Below are 21292 nucleotides of genomic sequence, written 5' to 3' on the forward strand. Positions count from 1 at the left end.
TTTTCCCAGTGACATTTATATTGATTGGTTAATGATCATATTTATTCATTGCTAGATATATATATTTGGAAAAAAAATTATATGCTTATGTTTTTTTTAGATTTCTTTTTATCCTGCCTTTATTATTTTTATAAATAAGTCACAGTGGTGAACATACCTAACACTCCTTCCTCCTCCTATTTTCCCCACAATAACAACCCTGTGAGGTGAGTTGGGCTGAGAGAGAGTGACTGGCCCAGGGTCACCAAACCAGTTTTCATCCTAAGGCAGGACTGGAACTCTATACCAAGGATAACTTTGAATGTCATATTCAAATTCTCATACAAAGGTGAAACTCTTTATAGCGAAGTACTAATGGATGAATGAATGGATACCCACTGCATTCTACAGAGCCTTATTTCTGGACAGACACAAGGAAAATGTTCTAAAGCTTGCTCTATATACTCCATTAACCATAGACTTAATTACTGTCTATGGTACTATCTATTGAAAAATCTTGAAAATCCATGCTCTTTACTCTGTTTACCAATAGCCGCCTGCCATTTCAATGCCAACCATAAACTTTTTCTAGAATCTGAATGACCAGAAGTTAATACATTTGGTAAATCAGGTTGAAATTCCAGCTGCGCTTTTCGAACAAGAAATAACTTCTGTACTTACAGATCTCACAGTCCCAAGGAATGCAGAAAAGTATATGGGAAAAGTATATTTCTCATTAATAGTTGTCTCTTGATTTTCCCAAGGTTGGCACTGCTTTTAATTGATACAATTATCAACTAAATGAATGCTGATGAAGTTACATATTTCCCACCTCCTTAATATTTTTCACATTGTTTGTCCATCACCTTTTACCATGCTACTTGTAAAAATTATCTAAATTTGCATTTGTCTGGCATCTTTAGCCCAAAGCATACTAATGTATCTAGTTCATACACAGTTTGTTAAAATACCTGTAAGTGCAGATTATATAATCTCAAGTGAGAAAAAGCAAACATGTGGTTTGAGAAGAATCCTCAAATTACTACTGCCTGTGAGGACATTAATTTTGCTTTATTTCATATGCACTAATATCTCTGATTTAGTTCCATTTTCACAAGAACCAAAAAACTTTAACAGACTAGATCAAGTCATCCAAACAATGGATTCAGAGAACCATAGACTTAATTACTGTACAAATAATTACAGTCAGTGTATAAAATTTAATGTAGCTCTGGATAAAAAACATTTTCCATCTGATCTAGTCTGGTAATACAGGAAAATTAATAATGAAGGACAATACTGTGTATCAGGAAATATAACTGACATGAGAATATTATAGGAGGTGAAGTATGTTAGACTATGATGGCAAAAAATCAGGAGTCTGGTAGCACCTTTTCCAACAAAATTTTATTAAAAGTCATACATTTTCATGAGCTGCAACTCACTTCATCAGATCCATCTCTCTTGGTTTCACATCCCTGTAATGCCACAAATCTGCATGATTATATTTTAAATACGATATTGGGCTTTGGTTCTTTATGTACAAGTATTTTAAAACATTATTTATTAACTGAGTTTTACCCCAACTTAGAAAAAGAGAAATTTTCTTCAGGACATCACAAAGCCTCATTGGAATTTCAGTATATTTTTGTCTTTAAATGGACAGGAAGTATGTGAGTAATGGCAGTTTTTTTGTCTATTTTTTTGACAGTGGAAATGGATGGATCACAAGATATTTGCTCTAAAGCTACTGGATATATTATGACAATTTGCTGGGAGCGACCTTTGTGCCAATGATTTCTGTACAATTAATTAAAAACTAATTTATTAAAAGCATCATTGAAAAGTGCCAGTAACATAGGGCTGCAGGGTATTCTCTCTACTAATCAGCAGAAAAGGTGCCTGCAACAGTCTGTGTGTTCAATTTGGCATATCAGTTATATTAACATGATTGCACTATTTTCTGAGCCAATCACTTACTGCTGATTCCATAAGGAGTCTGTATTGATTCCTGTACAACATGCTTCTTAATTTATGATGCAACTAAGCTCATTGCCCTCAACTGAGGAATTCATAGTGTTATTACCTTAATTTAAAAGCACCTCAGACCACAATTTAGTCTCATAGAACTTTTATGTTTTGGTTTCAGATTACACTTTTAATTTTCTTAGGTATCATTTGATTCTTAATTTTTCCCATTCTTCTGCCAGATCACCTTATTGTTCACACTGTGAGGTAAACCTCTCCCTCTCTCCCCCTCCCTCCCCATGCCCTTGAGTCAGTTTTTGACTCCTGGTCACTGCCTGGACTAGTCCCTGCAGTTTTCTTGGCAAGATTTCAGAAGTGGTTTGCCATTTCCTCCTTCCTAGGGCTGAGAGATAATGACTGGCCCAAAGTCATCCAGCTGGCTTCGTGCCTAAGGCAGAACTAGAACTCACAGTCTCCTGGCTTTTAGTCTGGTGCTAACCAGACTAAACCACTAAACCCTAACCACTACACCAAACTGGCTCTTAATAGATTTGCCACACTATTATTTAGCAGAGTTGTGTTATCTGATAGTCTTAGCTTACTGACGTTTGTATAAATGCAAGAAATTTAAATCTTTTTCTTTAACATTATATCAAAACTCAGTTGTCAAATCAACTTTTGCTATGATTTTCAATAAATTAATGTGGCATTTGAAAACTGATAAACTAAACGGTCCCACTGTCTATGCAAAGGTTTCTTGCAAAGTACCCAAGCACCTTCCCTTAAGACAAATACATTATATTCCTCTTATTCTATTTTCTATGGCAGAGGAAATAATTTTATTTCTCCTGTATTCCTTTCAAGTTAGGAGACTTTCTGAAACCTTAACATATAACCAAAATATAAAACAATAGAATCTTAGAGATAGAAGGAACTTAAGAGGTCAAGTCCAACCCTCTGCACACTGCAGGATTCACTATACCATCCCTAAAAGATGACTATCCAGCCTCTGTTTGAAAACCTCCAGTGAAGGACAAGAAATCACTCCATGTGGTAACCTATTCCACTAATAGACAGGTCTTACTGTCAAGAGGCTGTTACTAATGTCTAATCTGTATCTACAGTACATCCTTGAAGTTTAATCCCATTAATTCTAGTCTTACTCTCTGGAGCAAAGGAAAGTAAGTCTGAACCCTCTACAATGTGATTGCCCTTCAGATATTTGAAGACAGCTATCATGTCCTCTCAACCTTCTCTTCTGCAACCTAAACGTATCTAGGGCTTTTCATTATTCTGTGTAGGACTTGGTTTCCAGTCCTTTCCCCATCATGGTAGTCCTGCTCTGGACTTGCCCCACTTTATCAATGTCATTTTTGAACTGGGGTGTACAGAACTGAACACAATGCTCAAAGTGAGGCCTGACCAAGGCAGAGTAGAGTGAGAGAGTTACTTCCATGATCTGGACCCTATGCTTCTCAACATGCCATTGGCCTTCTTTGCAGCTGCATTACACTGTTGGGATATGTAGCGTTTGTGATCTACTAGTACACCCAAGTTTTTCTAATGTGCTGCTCTTGAGGCAGATTTTCCCCATACCTTAAAGGGTAGTTAAAAATACCCTTTAAAGTGTACTCGTTATAATTACCCTTTAAGTACAATCCTTGAACTAACTGTGGATCCACCTACCAGTTGAGTTGTCAAACTGATATTTGATGATTTTATGAGAGACTTTGGCAAAAGCCTTGTTGAAGTCAAATTATACTATATCCATAACGTTTATCCAACAATTCAGGCTAGTAACTCTACCATAAAAGGACATCAAGATAATCTGGCATGACATGTTCACCATAAATGCTTGCTGGTTCCTGTTAATTCGTATTTAAGTGCTCACTGACATGCTGTCTGATAATCTGCTCAAGGACCTTGCCCAGTACCGAGGTCAAGCTCACAAACCTATAGTTTTCCAGGTCCTGCTTCTTCCCCTTTTTTGAAAATACATAGCTCTCCTCCAGTCTTCAGGGTTTTACCTGTTCTCCAGGACTTCTCAAAGAGTATAGAAAGTGGATCTGCAATTACCTCTGCTAGTTCCTTCCATACCATAGAGTGTAATTCATCTGGCCCTGCAGACTTCAACAAATTTAGATTAGCTAGGAATTTCCTCACTTGTTCTTGGCCAATCTGAAGCTTCAGTTCACTCCCCACTCCCCCTGTGGCACAGTGAGGGCTAACCAAGAATTTGTTTGCCTTCTGAGAGAGAACAGATTCAAAATAGGAATTGAGAAGGTCTGCCTTCTCATCTTCCTCCTTAACCATTTCACCATTCTCTCTCTGCACTAGACCTATGGTCTCTGACTTTCCTTTTGCTTCTGACATACCTAAACACCTTTTCTTGTTGTTTCTGCTCTCCCTTGCTAGGCTAACCTCATACTGGGCTGTAGCTTTTCTCATGCTAAAGCTGCAGTTTTTGCCAACTGCTTTATAAATGATTCTAGTATGAGCAGAAATGTCTGGTGCATCTGAACACAGTTATTAAGGTAAGTTCTAAGGTATCACGGCTCGGATAGATAAAGCTGCTATTGAAGTTTTAAGGGATTTTAATAATTAGATAAGGATTTTTTTTTCCTTGTAACATGTACAAAAATGTTTGTTCTTTTTCCAACTTTCTTTAAGAAAACAAAAACAAAATAAAAGCTCCAGGTTACAAAAAATAAATAACTGAAAACACAATCCTGTAAACATCAACTCAGAAATTCCACTGAGTTAAGGCATATCTGTATAAAACAGATTGGTCTAGTGGTTAAGGCACCAGGCTAGAAACCAGGAGACTGGGAGTTCTAGTCCCACCTTAGGCAGGAATGCCGGCTGGGTGACCTTGGGCCAGTCCCTCTCTCTCAGCCCAACTCACCTCACAGGGTGGTTGTTGTGGGGAAAATAGGAGGAGGAAGGAATATTAGGTATGTTCCCCACCTTGAGTTATTTATAAAAATAATATAGGTGGGATAGAAAATAAACAAACAAACAAACAATCTTTCCCTAATTTGTTGAGCTCTCAGGGTCTAAGTTACAAGGTTCTTTTCTGAAGATGAAAAGGAAGACATACAGTAGTAATGATGGTGGTCTAAGTAATTGACGAGAAAAGCAAAGTATATGGTCTTCCTACACCAGCAGACTTGCCACGGGAGAAGAACTATCTTGTTTTATGTATGAATTCAGCCCTGAATGGACTTTAAAATATATTCCATTATTCTAAAAAAACGTGTTTATGAAAACCCCCAAACATCTGTTCAGCAAGGCCACTCTCTTGTATCTATGTACATTAACATTGCAAAGCAGGACATGCACTCTCTCTCACACACGTATACTGTGGGTAAGAAGAGGATACTGGGAAACTTAAGAGGAAAAAAATGAACCCATCCATAATTAAAATTATTAGCTTGAAAATGAACTGGGCTAGCATCAATATTTTATACTGAATATTCAAAAGCACTCTTATAATATCACAGATCCTAGGTGAGACACATTTCATGATGTCATCTACATAAATATGCTTCTTCAACTATTAAGTTTCCAGTGAGCAAAGGGAATCATTGAATCTAAAGAACAAGTGAAGAGAAAATGTCCTGATTAAATATGATTTCAGCTTCAGGGACGATCCATGCAATAATAATTTAAGGAGTTATACAGTATATCATAGTATCACCAGAGCCATGATATAGCTCCTAGGAAATTGTTATTAGTTTGGCTAAAATGAGAGCACAACCAGGCTCAAAAGATGACAAAGCAGCATTAAAGCTTTCAGGAAACAGCAACTGTATACACTTATGACATACTGTATCTTATGTATCTCCCTTCTTCCTGTGAGAGTTGTATGGTTTATAAATGTAAACTATATAGTTTGCTGTATAGTACATTTTTGACAACGCAGATAGGAATACATAAATGTTTTGGCTGAGATCAAGTGTAGTATATTTAAAATCTGATAGTAAGAATTGATCTTGCTCATGATAGGTAGCTATATCAATACGTATATATTTTAATTTTTTATCTGCCAAGTATAAAACAGGCTCTAACAATATGCATCATTGGTATTAGTTTCCTAGGTACAGATAGTCTTTGTTTAGCGATCACAATTGGAACCGGCAACTCAGTCATTAAGTGAAGCAGTCACTATGTGAAACCGTGACTGTGCCATTATGATCTTACTTCAGCTTTCCTTTGCTTTACAGACCTGTGAAAGTCATTGTCATGGGTTCTTTTTATACCCACAGGTTGATTGTTCCAGACTCAAATGGTTTCCCCAAAAAGTACTGCACTCTGCACTGCTGAGAGTTTTTATATCTCCCCTTTATAGGTTGGAGATGTGTGTTTATTATAAACAAGCTATGTACAGTAGAAAAGTGTCTCCTATATAACTGTGTGACTAACTAATATTTAACAGTCCTAGCTTATTACTAACTAGCCTATTTTACTAATAGAATTACGCTATACAACATTCTTCTATCCTTATCTAACTATATTCTACACAACTATTTCTATTCTATACTAATGCACATTTACTCTGCTTATTCTTATTTTGCTACTTCTACTACTAGCTTACCACTACAATAGCTAGGGTGGAGAACTTGTGTTATTGGGCAGTTTGCACACACTTGCCCCTTGTTCCACACGTTTGCAGCAGGACTTTGCTTCGTCGTATTGTTTCCTCAGGACCTCCAACGTCTCTGTGGGGGAAAATAAACACTCCTCCATCCCTTCAGCTGCTGCCTTTATCTTTCCGGCTGCCTGCAAGATCTCCAAACACACCGTAGCTGCGAACTGTCCTGCTTCCTCTCGCCTCCGCCTCCCCCGACTGTTACAAACGAAGGCTTTTATCAGCCACTCCGCCATCCTGATGCTGAGAGGAGGCTTGAAATAGGAGGAAGGGAGGGAGGCAGTCACAGTGCCTGTGATAACCCTCACAGCCTGCTCTCCCACAGTCATAAATGTGAGGATTGGTTGCAAAGTTACTTTTTCATTGCCGTTGTAACTGCAAATGGTCGCTAAATGAGGCAGTTGCTAAAGGAGGACTACCTGTATAAGTACAACACTCAACGAACATGCAATAGAATGTTAGGTTACAGTGGATAAAAATATCACTTAATTAAAAACATGTCATGTAAGCAATTTATACATTAAAGATTAATTGGATTTATTTCAGAACTATCTCTTGTGAGAGTTGTTGAGAACTGTAAACCTGTTATGTACAGTCACTTAGGTACTGATAGTAATACATTTTGAACTCATCCCTCTCAACCTAGCTGAGACAAGGACAAGAACATCAGAATCAGAAATAGATTGTCTAACAAAGATTACTGAACAATCCCCCAATACTACGTTCAATTCCAGACCCAATTCCTGTCTTTGGGTAACTGCTTTTTAAATTTTGTTTCTTCCTGGAACATTATTATGCTTGAAACACATTGTTGAATGGCAGTACAATTGATTTTGAATTAAGGTTTCCATTAGCTCTTTCCTGAACCTTTAAGGAGCAATGATTTTACAGCACGATTTTATAGCATAGAATGTAGCATAGAACAGCAAACACCATTCTTTATTTTGTACCAGACTACTGCAAAATACAGATGAGGCAACAATATGGTTTATTTTGTAGAGTTATGCAACTATGTTGCAACAATATGGATTATTTTGTGGAGTTATTAACTCCTAGATATCAGCATATATACCAAAGCAGGGGAACAACTCAAAGCAACTGTAAGGTAGCCAACCCAAAGGATGCAAGTGGCAATGGAGTTTTTCAGAAAATCTGGACATAAAAAGGGTCCTTACTAAAACAGAAGAATGACCATAAAAGCTGAACCTAATCAACAAGTTTGCAGTGGTAGGATGATTTTTCTTGTGTCCTTTTTTGCGTCAGCAACTACCACCGAAATAGAGACCAGGGAACTAAAAAAAAAACAATGAGTGGTATCAATAGTAACTTTATTGTACTATGGACACACACAGAGATATGGACACACACACACCATCAATAATCCAAGCATCTCCCAGAAATACCAGCATAACTAATATTGTAATATTAAGGCTGATGACCTACTGTCCCCCAGATGGTTCCACAAGTTGTGGAATCAGTGGAGAACTGAATATCCACACAACAGGTAAATGAATAAACTATCCAATTTGCCCTACGAGTGAAAGCCCAGACTCCGGCAAACACATGTATACATGGATTTAGTCAATCTTGATTCCTACTGTTTTAGTATGTAGATTACTATCTAGAACCAATCATCTGCAGTAATGATTGCGTTGCATTGTATGACAGTTGTTTCTCTTGCTTGCTTTAAGAAGCACACTCTTGAAGCCACTGCTTTAGTTCCAGGTTCAGGACTTCTTAAATCCATTATATTACTAGTTTACTACATTATTTACATAATATGTTAAGATACTGGACCAGAAACTCATGAAGACCATGAATTCTAGTCCTTTCTTAGGCATGAAAGTTGGCTGGGTGACTTGGGCCAGTCACTCTTTTTCAGCCCAATGTTTCTCAACCTCAGAAGCTTTAAGGTTTATGGACTTCAGCTATCAGAATTCCCCAGCTAGCACCTCATAGGGTTGCTGTGGGGAAAATAGGAAGAGGGAGCATTATGTATGCCATCTTGAGTTGTACAAAATAAGGTAGGATATAAATCTATAAATAAAGAAGTAAGTAAGTTACTGGGAGGGCTGAGGATGAAGTACAGATCTGCTGCAGTTTGGGTAATTTGAGACATATGTTTATTCACCTAAAAGTGAGTTAATAGCCCTAATCATACAGCTCCAGTCCAAAAATTGTCATTCTAGAGCTTCATCAGGCTATGACTGGCATTTTATTACTTGTGCCAAAATGAGCAAATCAAAAGCAAAAAGCAAAACAAACAAACAAACAAACTTTGTCATGCTTGTTTGCTGATTTGCAAAAAATCCTTTGCTGGGGAGGGGAGGAAGCATTGGAGTCAGTAATGGACCATTCTCTTCACCCAAGCTGTCCCAATCAAAACGTGTGAGGCAAATGGGAAGATCATGGACACAGGGCCTTTCAGGGACTAATTAAGCAGCACAGAAGGCCATCCAGAAATATTGAGGATGTACAGAGGAAGTTCTCCTCTTGGTAAGTGCAAAGTTTACTGGTGGTTTTGAGAACACTATGGAAGCTGCCTGAGCAAATGGCTACTATGGTCAAAAGAGACACCTATGACAGACCTCACTGGACTTGTAAGGTTTGTGCTTGGAAACTCCAGGGTTGCTATTGCCACGATGAATGGCCAGAAAAATATGAAGATGGAGCCAACCAAATGGCCAGCACTCTAAAAATAGTTTGGAGGAGGCCCTGCTCAATCATGTGATGGAAGGAGCTTGCTGAATTTCAGCTTTGAGCCTCTGAACAGCGTTCCATTAGATATAGCTTGAGCAGCCACCTGCCTGAGCTGAAGTATTAAAAACAGGGCTATGATTACAGTGTATCAGCCGAGTTCTGAAGCACTTTCTCGGTTAAATAAAGGAAGAGAGGAACTCAGGTCTAAGGGGAGATGGGGCTTTGTTTTAGCAGCTCACATGGAGAATCCTCCTAAACAGAATGCACTCTTTTATCTGAACCAAGCTCCAGATTCAGGAATGAGTTAGAACTAGACTTATTTGGCACTGCATGAGCTAACATCAGGAGTCTTGGATTTGGCCCCCAAAGTGAATTGGGCTCTCTCTGCACAGCCCTAGATATGATGCATCAGGGGTTCTCTAATTGTGGGTAGCAACACCTCAGGGAGTTGCAATCAACTTACAGGGAAAAACTGATCAGATTTATGCAGGTAAAGCTCACTCCCACTCTCCTTGCACTTGCCCACAACAGACTTGTGCAAACAAAGCAGAGAGCAAAATGAAAAGAGTGAGTTTTGAAAGATGGGGCAAACCCATGGATGTTGGCATACAATACGTCAGCTGTTTATCAACACCAGCATTTTCATTTTCATTTTCATTATCTCTTTATCTTTCTTTCTCTCTCTCTCTCTCCCTCCCTTCCCCCATGAGGGAGGCATAAACATTCATTTATCATTTTAGGCAGGCTGTCATATTGCAAAGTTTGAGAAGCCCTGCTGTATATACAAAGATAGTATGCTATTAAAAAGAATGATATATTAGCTTTTGTGAAGCAAAATAACAGCCAAACACACTATTGATTTTAATGGGAGAGAGAAGCAGATGGTTAATGGTATTTAATTGACTGGCTTGTGTCTTAAAGTTAAACCCAATGTAATGAAGTAAAAAATGTATCTCTGCACTGCAGTTCACAACCCATATAATTCACTGTAATAGTTGATGTTAGTGGATTTCAGCCACATTATGCCAACTGAACATCAGACTCTTAGTTACCATACTGTGGAGGAATAGAAAATAATTCCCAAATGTGGGAGAGAGGAGGAATGAGCTTTATGAGCAACATCTTTTATTTTCTTTTTTCTTTTTAATTCATATGAGTGGAACCTGAAAAGCTTCTTCAGAGTAAAATACTGGGCTGTTATAAAATGTCATAAAGTCATATTTCCTGTAATAATATTCAATTTCAATGCTGGCTAATCAGTCAAAAGAAATTAAACAGCATGCTTTTAGTCAAAGTCTTACCTACCTTACTAAAGTAGTTTCGTACTGAAATACTAAAAGTAGTGAAATATTATTTCAGAATTCACAATATAGGTTAGAAATTTGAGCAGTATTTGAACTAATCCGCATGGAATGTGAAAGCTCTTTAGAAACTCCACTCATGATGATCTTTTCTTTGCAGTTCTTACTACTGAAAAAAAAGGGGGGGTGGAAAGATTCCCGCAAGAGTTCTGTCTCACTTTGATCTTTAATGGAGCAAAGAATAGTTTTAGGAGGATTTCTTTAATTAGGAGAAAAAGTACAATGGAAAGAATCCAATGTCTTCTTCATGGCATCCACCTTCTCCTAAACCAAGAGTGCAAAAGATTTGACTTCTGGGTTGTATGCAGCATGGTGGGCAGGGTGTGACCTTAGTGGTTTTCATCCTCCCGTGTTTTCTTTTCCTGCAGCTACCTATGGATTTTCCAGTTGCTCTCCATTGTGTTTCTTCTCAGTGAAGGGGAGGAAGAAGCAAGCAAAAAAAACAAAACAGGGAACCACGTATAGAATTGTCATTTGCTGCTCTCACTGTCACTGCACTTTCCAGTGACTCTGTCATCTTTCTGCCTGTGGTGCCTTTCTTCCTCCTTTCTCTCTCTCTACTGCAGTGTTTACTTAACAGTTTGCTTTAAGTCTTGTCTCCACCTGCTTTGGACAATATGATCCTTAACCTGCCATGTAATGGGACTATAGCCCTCAAGCCAATGAAAGTTATGCAGTATCGCTCAAAGCAGTTTACTCGGTCAAAACATTACTTTTCATTTGCTCCAAAGACTCTGAAGTATTTGTGTTTGTGTGGTGTGCCTTCAAGTCAGTTTTTGATTCCTGGTGACTGCCTGGACTAGTCCTTGTAATTTTCTTGGCAAGGTTTTTTCCAGAACTGGTTTGCCCTTGCCTGCTTCCCAAGGCTGAGAGACAGTGACCTCAAGAGGTCACCCAGCTGGCTTCGTGCCTAAAGTGGGACTAGAAGTCATAGTCTCCTGGTTTCTAGCCTGATGCCCTAACCACTACCCCAAACTGGCTCTCTTGAAGTATTCAAATCCTCTTTTAATGTGGCTATCCCTCTATAAATCAAAAGATAGCTGCTCAAATAGATGAACCCCCCAAATATTCAACCTTTGCTTGGTCCCTGAAGTGGAGTGAGGGAATTTGGAAAAGATTTCCATTTATCTATGGCAGAATTGATGGGTTTGTTCCTATGTTCTGATTCTGGACCTCAGCGAGATCTGGTCCTGGTCTGTTTGTGGAAAACATGTTGTAAAGAGTGGAGCTACAACCAATTCACCAAAAGGAAAAAAAAATATATGCCATGAGTAATTTCCAGAAAATGTCATTGTGAGGAAGGAACATCCTGGATTCAGAGACAAACACAGAATCAGAATGGTTCTTGCAACTGTTGAATGTCCAACCACAGTATCTTAGAATGTGGAGAAGTCTTGGTGGTTAATACCATACATTCATATTTTCTCACTTCATTATCACTTACGAGGGTATGTTGCATTTACTATCTAATCTAGCCTACTAAAAATTCTATTTTATAAAAAGTACTATAATCATTTATATTTCCATCTCATTCTGTTTCATTATACATACCTCAGAAGAAGCACAAGATTGAGGAGACTTTATGCAAAGGAAACAATTATTTGCATAAAGACCCCTCAATCTGTCTGTCAAAAACACCTGGATCTTATCCCCCATAGGAAGGATTATCACTGAAAATTTCTCAAAATTCTGTCCTCAGTGCACTGATTCTACAAATGTTTGCACATGTCCAGGTTGAAATCCAGTTTTCTCTTAAATTTCATGCTGTATTTAGTGAAAAACAAGAAAACAAGTTTTAACTATTCTGCACCCCCATCCCCTGTGTAAAACCAAGTTCCTTTTCTTTCTTAATCTTACTCTAAAGCTGGTTATCATCTCTGGGTTTTGTAGCCCATCTTCAAAGTGACCTGACCAAAATGAGCTATTTCTGGTGTCCCAGCCTGGGGCCCTGAACCAGCTTAAACTGTTTCTTGCACACCAGTAATAATTATTTTATGTAGTAATGCATTCAAACATTTACTGCTGTCTCTTATGTTTGAAATGGTACAACCACTCAATGGATAATTTTAAAAAAATCTTCTCAATCAATTAAGCTTTATGACTACATTTTACTTTGGCAGCAAAACATCCAATAAATGCCCATTGTATATCAACATTGTACTTACGATCCAATCTCCCTTTCACCATAGTATACTATGCCTATCTGTGCATAAATAATTGCAGCTATATTTCTAAATTCCAAGTCCAGATGTTGTTTGCCTGTAACTAATTTTCTATAAAATGTAGACTTGTATTCTTTTCAAAAACTCAAGAACAATATTAGTATAATAGGTTGATTAAAATCAGGACCTAACCAATTATTTTGGGGCTCAGTATAAATTTATAATATGTACTTCCCAGAAACATATCATGATTACATATGAAACATGCAGTTTCATAAATCATGAATGTTAGTTCTGTATTTCTTCAGCAAAGGATTGTTACCTTGTCATGGTGCTGGAGCTTGAGAACCTCAATGACGCCATGAGCTAAACCGTGAAGGGCCACCTGAGACGGGAAGGTCATGACAGGGAGGTCAGACTAAATGCGATCCCTGGGGAAGGTAATGGCAACCCACCCCAGTATTCTTGCTGTAAAAACTAAATGGATCAGTACAACCAGAGATATGTCGGTATACCATCGGAAGATGAGACTCCCAGGTTGGAAGATGGTCAAAATGCTACTGGGGAGGAACAGAGGATGAGTTCAACTAGCCCCAGACGTGATGACGCAGCTAGGTCAAAGCTGAAAGGATGGCTAGCGGCCGATGGTGCTGGTGGTGAACAGTGAATCTGATGTTCTAAGGATCAACACACCATTGGAACCTGGAATGTAAGACCTATGAGCCAGGGCAAATTGGATGTGGTTATTGGTGAGATGTCAAGATTAAAGATAGACATTTTGGGTGTCAGTGAATTGAAATGGACTGGAATGGGCCACTTCACATCAGATGACCATCATGTTTACTACTGTGGACAAGAGGACCACAGAAGAAATGTAGTAGCCTTCATAATTAATAGTAAAGTGGCTAAAGCAGTGCTTGGATACAATCCAAAAAACGATAGAATAATCTCAATTCGAATTCAGGGCAAGCCATCTAACATCACAGTGATCAAAATATACGTCCCAACCACAGATGCTGAAAAAGCTGAAGTAGACCAGTTCTATGAGGATCTGCACACATACTGGACAATATGTCTAAAAGAGACGTTATTTTCATCATAGGAGACTGGAATGCTAAAGGGGGCAGTCAAATGACACCTGGAATTACAGGTAAGCATGGCCTGGGAGAACAAAACGAAGCAGGACATAGGCTGATAGAATTTTGCCAAGACAACTCACTCTGCAAAACAAACACTCTCTTCCAACAACCTAAGAGACGGCTTTATATATGGACTTCACCAGATGGACAATGCCGAAATCAGATTGACTATATCCTTTGCAGCCAAAGGTGGCGGACATCTGTACAGTTGATAAAAATGAAACCTGGAGCTGACTGTAGTTCAGATCACGAACTTCTTATTGCACAATTTAGGATCAGACTAAAGAGATTAGGGAAGACCCACAGATCAGCTAGATATGAGCTCACTAATATTCCTAAGGAATATGCGGTGGAGGTGAAGAATAGATTTAAGGGACTGGATTTAGTAGATAGGATCCCGGAAGAACTATGGACAGAAGTTCGCAACATTGTTCAGGAGGCGGCAACAAAATACATCCCAAAGAAAGAGAAAACCAAGAAGGCAAAATGGCTGTCTGCTGAGACACTAGAAGTAGCCCAAGAAAGAAGGAAAGCAAAAGGCAACAGTGATAGGGGGAGATATACCCAAATAAATGCAAAATTCCAGAGGTTAGCTAGAAGAGACAAGGAATTATTTTTAAACAAGCAATGTGTGGAAGTGGAAGAAGACAATAGAATAGGAAGAACAAGAGACCTCTTCCAGAAAATTAGAAACATTGGAGGTAAATTCCAGGCAAAAATGGGTATGATCAAAAACAAAGATGGCAAGGACCTAACAAAAGAAGGAGAGATCAAGAAAAGGTGGCAAGAATATACAGAAGACCTGTATAGGAAGGATAACAATATCGGGGATAGCTTTGACGGTGTGGTCAGTGAGCTAGAGCCTGACATCCTGAAGAGTGAGGTTGAATGGGCCTTAAGAAGCTAATAACAAGGCAGCAGGAGACGACGGCATCCCAGCTGAACTGTTCAAAATCTTGCAAGATGATGCTGTCAAGGTAATGCATGCTATATGCCAGCAAATTTGGAAAACACAAGAATGGCCATCAGATTGGAAAAAATCAACTTATATCCCCATACCAAAAAAGGGAAACACTAAAGAATGCTCAAACTATAGAACAGTAGCACTTATTTCACATGCCAGTAAGGTAATGCTCAAGATCCTGCAAGGTAGACTTCAGCAATTCATGGAGCAAGAATTGCCAGATGTACAAGCTGGGTTTAGAAAAGGCAGAGGAACTAGAGACCAAATTGCCAATATCCGCTGGATAATGGAAACAGCCAGGGAGTTTCAGAAAAAACATCTATTTCTGTTTTATTGACTATTCTAAAGCCTTTGACTGTGTGGACCATAACAAATTGTGGCAAGTCCTTAGCGGTATGGGATACCGAGTCATCTTGACTGCCTCCTGAGGAATCTGTATAATGACCAAGTAGCAACGGTAAGAACAGACCACAGAACAACGGACTGGTTTAAGATTGGAAAAAGAGTATGGCAGGGTTGTATACTCTCACCCTACCTATTCAACTTGTATGCAGAACACATCATGCGACATGCTGGGCTTGAGGAATCCAAGGCTGGGGTTAAAATCTCTGGAAGAAACATTAACAATCTCAGATATGCAGATGATACCACTTTGATGGCTGAAAGTGAAGAGGAACTGAGGAGCCTTATGATGAAGGTGAAAGAAGAAAGTGCAAAAGCTGGCTTGCAGCTAAACCTCAAAAAAACCAAGATTATGGCAACCAGCTTGATTGATAACTGGGAAATAGAGGGAGAAAATGTAGAAGCAGTGAAAGACTTTGTATTTCTAGGTGCGAAGATTACTGCAGATGCTGACTGCATTCAGGAAATCAGAAGACGCTTAATCCTTGGGAGAAGAGCAATGACAAATCTCAATAGAATAGTTAAGAGCAGAGACATCACACTGACAACAAAGGTCTGCATAGTTAAAGCAATGGTGTTCCCCGTAGTAACATATGGCTGCAAGAGCTGGACCATAAGGAAGGCTGAGAGAAGGAAGATAGATGCTTTTGAACTAGGTGTTGGAGGAAAATTCTGAGAGTGCCTTGGACTGCAAGAAGATCAAACCAGTCCATCCTCCAGGAAATAAAGCCAGACTGCTCACTTGAGGGAATGATATTAAAGGCCAAACTGAAATACTTTGGCCACATAATGAGAAGACAGGACACCCTGGAGAAGATGCTGATGCTAGGGAGAGTGGAAGGCAAAAGGAAGAGGGGCCGACCAAGGGCAAGGTGGATGGATGATATTCTAGAGGTGACGGACTCATCCCTGGGGGAGCTGGGGGTGTTGACGACCGACAGGAAGCTCTGGCGTGGGCTGGTCCATGAAGTCACAAAGAGTCGGAAGCGACTAAATGAATAAACAAAAGTTCTGTATTTAATTTGGACACTGTGTTTCTATATTTCTGAAGTTATACCTGAGATTCCTATGATCCTGAAATTAATTATTGTACAGTGCTTTATCAGTTATTCTTCTCTCCTGAATAGACATAGTGAATTTAGGGACTGGTCATTTTGAAAAGGCATGTTATACATGAAATCAAATATCTTCCTCTGTTTTATGAACTAAAAGTTCTAGTTTAACTTCTCTTGGAGCTAGAGAAGTGTTGCACCCAGTGCATGATCCAGCCACCCATGGTAAAATAGTTGCTTATTTTGCTGTAATACTATTTCTGATTGTTTTCAGCAAATCCCACAAAATCTGAACTTTAAAAATATAATTAAAAATGAAAAATTGTCTACATCCTCCCTCCTACCCTGCTTCCACCGTAATAGCACTTGAACTTGAATTGCTGATTTCCTATTCCAGATTTACAGGTCCAGGAAAAATATACCTTTCAAAAATAAAGAACAATTTTATAATAGATTTTTTTCAAAAATTAACAGGATTTGAAGAAGGGGAAATACTTGTTTTGGGAGATATGAATGGAGTTATGGATTTGAATCTAGATAAATCAATACACCAAAAAAATGATGGGAATTTTCAGCAAAAGCTGTTTCAATATATGGAGGGCACTTGGATATTACAAAATCCAACAGAGAGAGACTCTACTTTTTTTTTTCAGCAAAACATCAGTCACACTCCAGAATAGACATGTGCTAGGCTCCTAAGACCTTAACACCATCTTTTAAAGAAGTATAAATTTTCCCAAGGACAGACACAGATCACAATCCAATTTTAATAACATGGAGCTCCAATGAAAAACTACCCTTCAGATGAAAAGTGAATGAAAGGCAATTACTCAGTGACACAGTTTTACAAAAATGTAAAGAAGAATTGAAATTTTTATTCAATACAAATAAGACACCAGGAATTTCCCATGCCACTGTCTGGGAAACAAGTAAAGCATATGAGGGGCCTTCTAATTAAACTAGCAAAACAAGAAAAGAAAATAGAATAAATGAAAAGAACAACAGGATGTCAAAATAAGAGAATTAGAACAAAAACACAAAACCAACCCACATAAACAATTGATTAAAAAATTGCAAGAAAATAAACAGCAATTAAATCCATTAGAAACAGAAGAACAAAATAAAATTAGCTAAACAGAAAAACTTTGAATATGCAAATAAACCAGAAAAAGTATTAGCCTACCAACTTAGAAAAAGGAAATACAAATTGTTAATTGTAGCAATTAAATTGTAACAATCAAATTGTTACATTCAAGATCAGAAATAATAAAAGAATTGGCAGTGTCAGCTAATAAAGAATTTAATGATCAACACAGGCAAATGCTACCTATAATTTTCCAAGAAACAAAAAAAGTAATAAACCAAATTAAATTGGGAAAAGCACCAGATCCATGAGGACTGATAGCTCAATATTACAAAGAATTTGAAGAAGAATTATTAGAACAATTGACAAACATAAAAAAAGAAGATGAAACAAAGGCAATACCACTAACATATATACATATATAACTTTGATTTATAAAGAAAGGTATGACCCAGAGAAACCACAGTCATATAGACCAGTGTTTCTTCAAGTGTTGTCCTAGGAACCCTGGGAGTTCCTCAAGACCCTCTCAGGGGTCCACTAAATCAAAATTATTTGCTACCCCATGTTGAAGAATAATGCAATATTAAAATCCATTTAGACAATCATGAGAAACTCTGGTAAGAGCTATCTTACGTTTCCCATATTCTTTTATTGCTTAAAAGAAAGAAGATGCCAGAAGAAGAGAAAAAAGAAACAGTTCTGGTTCACCTGCACTTTGTTTCTCTTCTTTTACCATATGACCCCAACAAATTACCCCTGAAATAACCGAGCCTTCAGTAACAAAAACAACAACGATCTGATTTAGACAATTGCTAGCCATCAGGTTCATAGAAACAAGGGAAGCAGACACACACCTCACCTTTGCATTGTAGGGAATATAGTGCTTTGATAAAGCCTCAGGGGTATGCATCCACGTTTTATCTGCGAAAGGAAAAAAAATACAGATAATGAAGACTTACGTACTAAGCACAGACAGACAAGGAAAATGCGTACGGTAGGTGTCTGCATCCATATATATGAAACTGAAAGAATACCTGTTAGATACTCTATAATTTTCTCACCTGCCCTCACAGAAAGCTCCCAGAGATTTCCACAGACTATTCAGTCTTCAGTTTCCATGTATGCACCACAATATCTAACTCCTGAAATACTCGTTCAGATGACTGGTATTAATTTAAAAGAAGAACAGGTTAGCTAATGCTGGTTAAACAAGGCACATCCCCAAGCCCTGCAGCTTCTACATAAACAAACCTGTCATTTCCTATATCCAACTGATGCTCTTTGGGCCCAACTGATAGAATGGAGAACAAGGGCTTTGTTATTATGAAAAGGAAGTGAGGATTGCCCTTATTACCTACCCCGTATCTCCAGCCTCAGTGACTAACTCTTATCCCTGCTCAGTCAGAATTCTGGAAAATGCTATCTGGCTTCTTATGACCAAGAGGGACGAAGATTTCCAAACAACAGAAGATATTTAGTTGTGTCCAACCACTAGCATACGTTTACTCAGGTAACAAATAGTTCAGCGGTTTGCATCTCTCTCTAATATGGATATATCTCCCCTCTGCTAGTGGATATAATTGCATGTACACTATTAATGGTGCAACTTTAAGATCTCTAAACAAAATAGCTTCGTCTTGTGAGTAAACATGCAAAAGGTTTTTTTACATAAGCTACCTTGACAGATATGTCAAAAAGGTCTTTTTTTGGCAGTAAATTTAGCAGGTGAGCACTGCAGATATTTCACTCCCCTCTTTAAATCTGAGGTTGTCCCAAAATAAAAACTAAGGGGAAAAAAAAGAAAAGAAAAACACAGTCTTGTTGTACACTGCCCAGAGTCCCTTGTTTGTGAGCTAAGTGGCTATATAAGTTTGATAATAAATAAAATTTTAAAAAAAAGATCACTTATAGCATAGCTGATGATGGCTGACTGTAACTGATTTTAGTGATTTTTTTAAAAAATTACAATTACAATAAAAATTAATACAAACTAAAAAAAATAAAAGAATAAAAATATAGGTGCAGAAGAGAAAAGAGAAAGAACAATAGAAAAGAAAGAAAAACAATATACTAAAGAAAAAGGGAAGAAATATATAAAGAAATGACTTCCCCCTTCATCACAAGCATAAACAATTTTGATAAATCTTGTCTTAAAATACAACAAAAGGTCTTGTCTTCCCAAATCCCATCCTTATCTACTGTATAAACAAATCCATAAAGTGTAATGAATGCCTCTCTCAATAAAGTACTCAGACTCAAATGCAAAGTTTAAGTTCTGATTTTATTAAGGATAGAGTGCAAATACAAGGAAAGCTGAGAATAAGAAAAACGCGCCTAAAATCAAACTAAATAGCCCCATTACCAGCAGAGTCCAACCGCCCCCCCTTCAATCGTCTCAAATTCACATTCCCAGGTGCTCCTAACGAGTTCTGCTGATCAACAGGCAAAAAGACCTTGACAGGAAAAGATAACCCAAACACATTCCTGCTTAGCACAAAGAGATATAGCTTTCGGTGCAAGGTTTATCAGCAGCTGCCTCCCAGCTAGGAACGCACATCAGCGCTCTGGCATGCGAACCGTTACGATGTACAACCACATTGAAACGATGAACATGACATACCACCTCCCCCAGAAAACAAAGCAGAAGGCTTGGAAGGGTAATTAACATGAAAACGGTGCACTAAATCAGGAGCAGCGACATCCCAAGCAGGGACCCACTTGGGGTGGGGGAAATGTTTCCAGTTAACTAGATACTGCAGGGTGCCCCGAAGCTTGCGAGAGTCCAGAATTTCCTTGACCTCGAAGTGCTGCTGTCCATCAGTCATGACAGGAGCAGGAGGGGGAGGTTGTGGATGCCAGAGAGTGGAGTCATGAACAGGCTTAAGTAAACTGCAATGAAAAACAGGGTGCAAACGATTCAAATTATGTGGTAAATCCAAGCAAACAGTAACAGGATTTATAACGGCAGTGATAGGAAAGGGACCAATAAACTTAGGAGCAAGTTTCTTGGACGGTTGAGGAGATTTGATGAATTTGGTGGAAAGATACACAAGGTCCCTGACCTGAAAAACGCGCTGCCTGGCGCGGTGCTTGTCAGCATGGAGCTTGTAGGAAGCCTGAGCATCACTGAGAGCTTGCTTGATGACCGACCATGAATCAGAAAGCCGATCACTCCAGTCACAGGCAGACACGGCAGGGGAGGGGGGTTGTGGAAACTCGGGAATGGGAACAAAGTCCCGTCCTGAAACCACCCGAAAAGGGGTTTGGCCAGTACTTTGATGAACAGCATTGTTATATGCCACCTCAGCGAAAGGCACCAAGTCCACCCAGTTGTCCTGATGATAGTTAATGTAGGACCTAAGAAACTGCTCAAGGGCGGCATTAAGGACCTCAGTAGATTCGTCAGTCTGGGGATGCGAAGAGGTGGACAATGCTTGTTCAGTACCAATTAGCTTCAAAAAAGCCTTCCAGAACTTAGAAGTAAATTGTGTACCTCTGTCGGTCACCAAACGGGAGGGGCATCTGTGGGGCCGGTAGACGGGCACAAGGAAGAGCCGTGCCAGTTGTTGTGCAGAGGGAACGAACACACAGGGAATGAAATGGGCTTGCTTCGAGAAGTAATCTTTAACCACCCAAATGACAGTCTTCCTTTGACTCGGGGGCAAATTGACAATGAAGTCCATAGAAATCTCATCCCATGGGCAAGAGGGGTTAGCAGCCAGTTGCAGCAGACCCTGAGGTTTGCCTGGTTGTCGTTTAGACATGGCACAAACAGGACAAGAAGCAACATAGTCTTTATCATCACATCGCAGGGTCGGCCACCAAAA

At 38.8% G+C, this 21292-nt stretch overlaps 1 protein-coding gene across 3 annotated transcripts in view; it reads right to left on the reverse strand.

Annotated features, from left to right (window-relative positions):
- GULP1 (GULP PTB domain containing engulfment adaptor 1) overlaps positions 1-21292 on the reverse strand; it is a 118366-nt gene that overhangs the window by 48050 nt on the left and 49024 nt on the right. For all 3 annotated transcript variants that reach the window (XM_063318084.1, XM_063318085.1, XM_063318083.1), the window contains one exon: positions 18325-18386. In XM_063318084.1, coding sequence (XP_063174154.1) covers positions 18325-18375 — 51 coding nt within the window. In that variant the 5' untranslated portion in view covers positions 18376-18386. The remainder of the gene's footprint in view (positions 1-18324; positions 18387-21292) is intronic.

The sequence above is a fragment of the Candoia aspera genome, chromosome 1, assembly GCF_035149785.1.
Source record: "Candoia aspera isolate rCanAsp1 chromosome 1, rCanAsp1.hap2, whole genome shotgun sequence".
NCBI lineage: Eukaryota > Metazoa > Chordata > Lepidosauria > Squamata > Boidae > Candoia > Candoia aspera.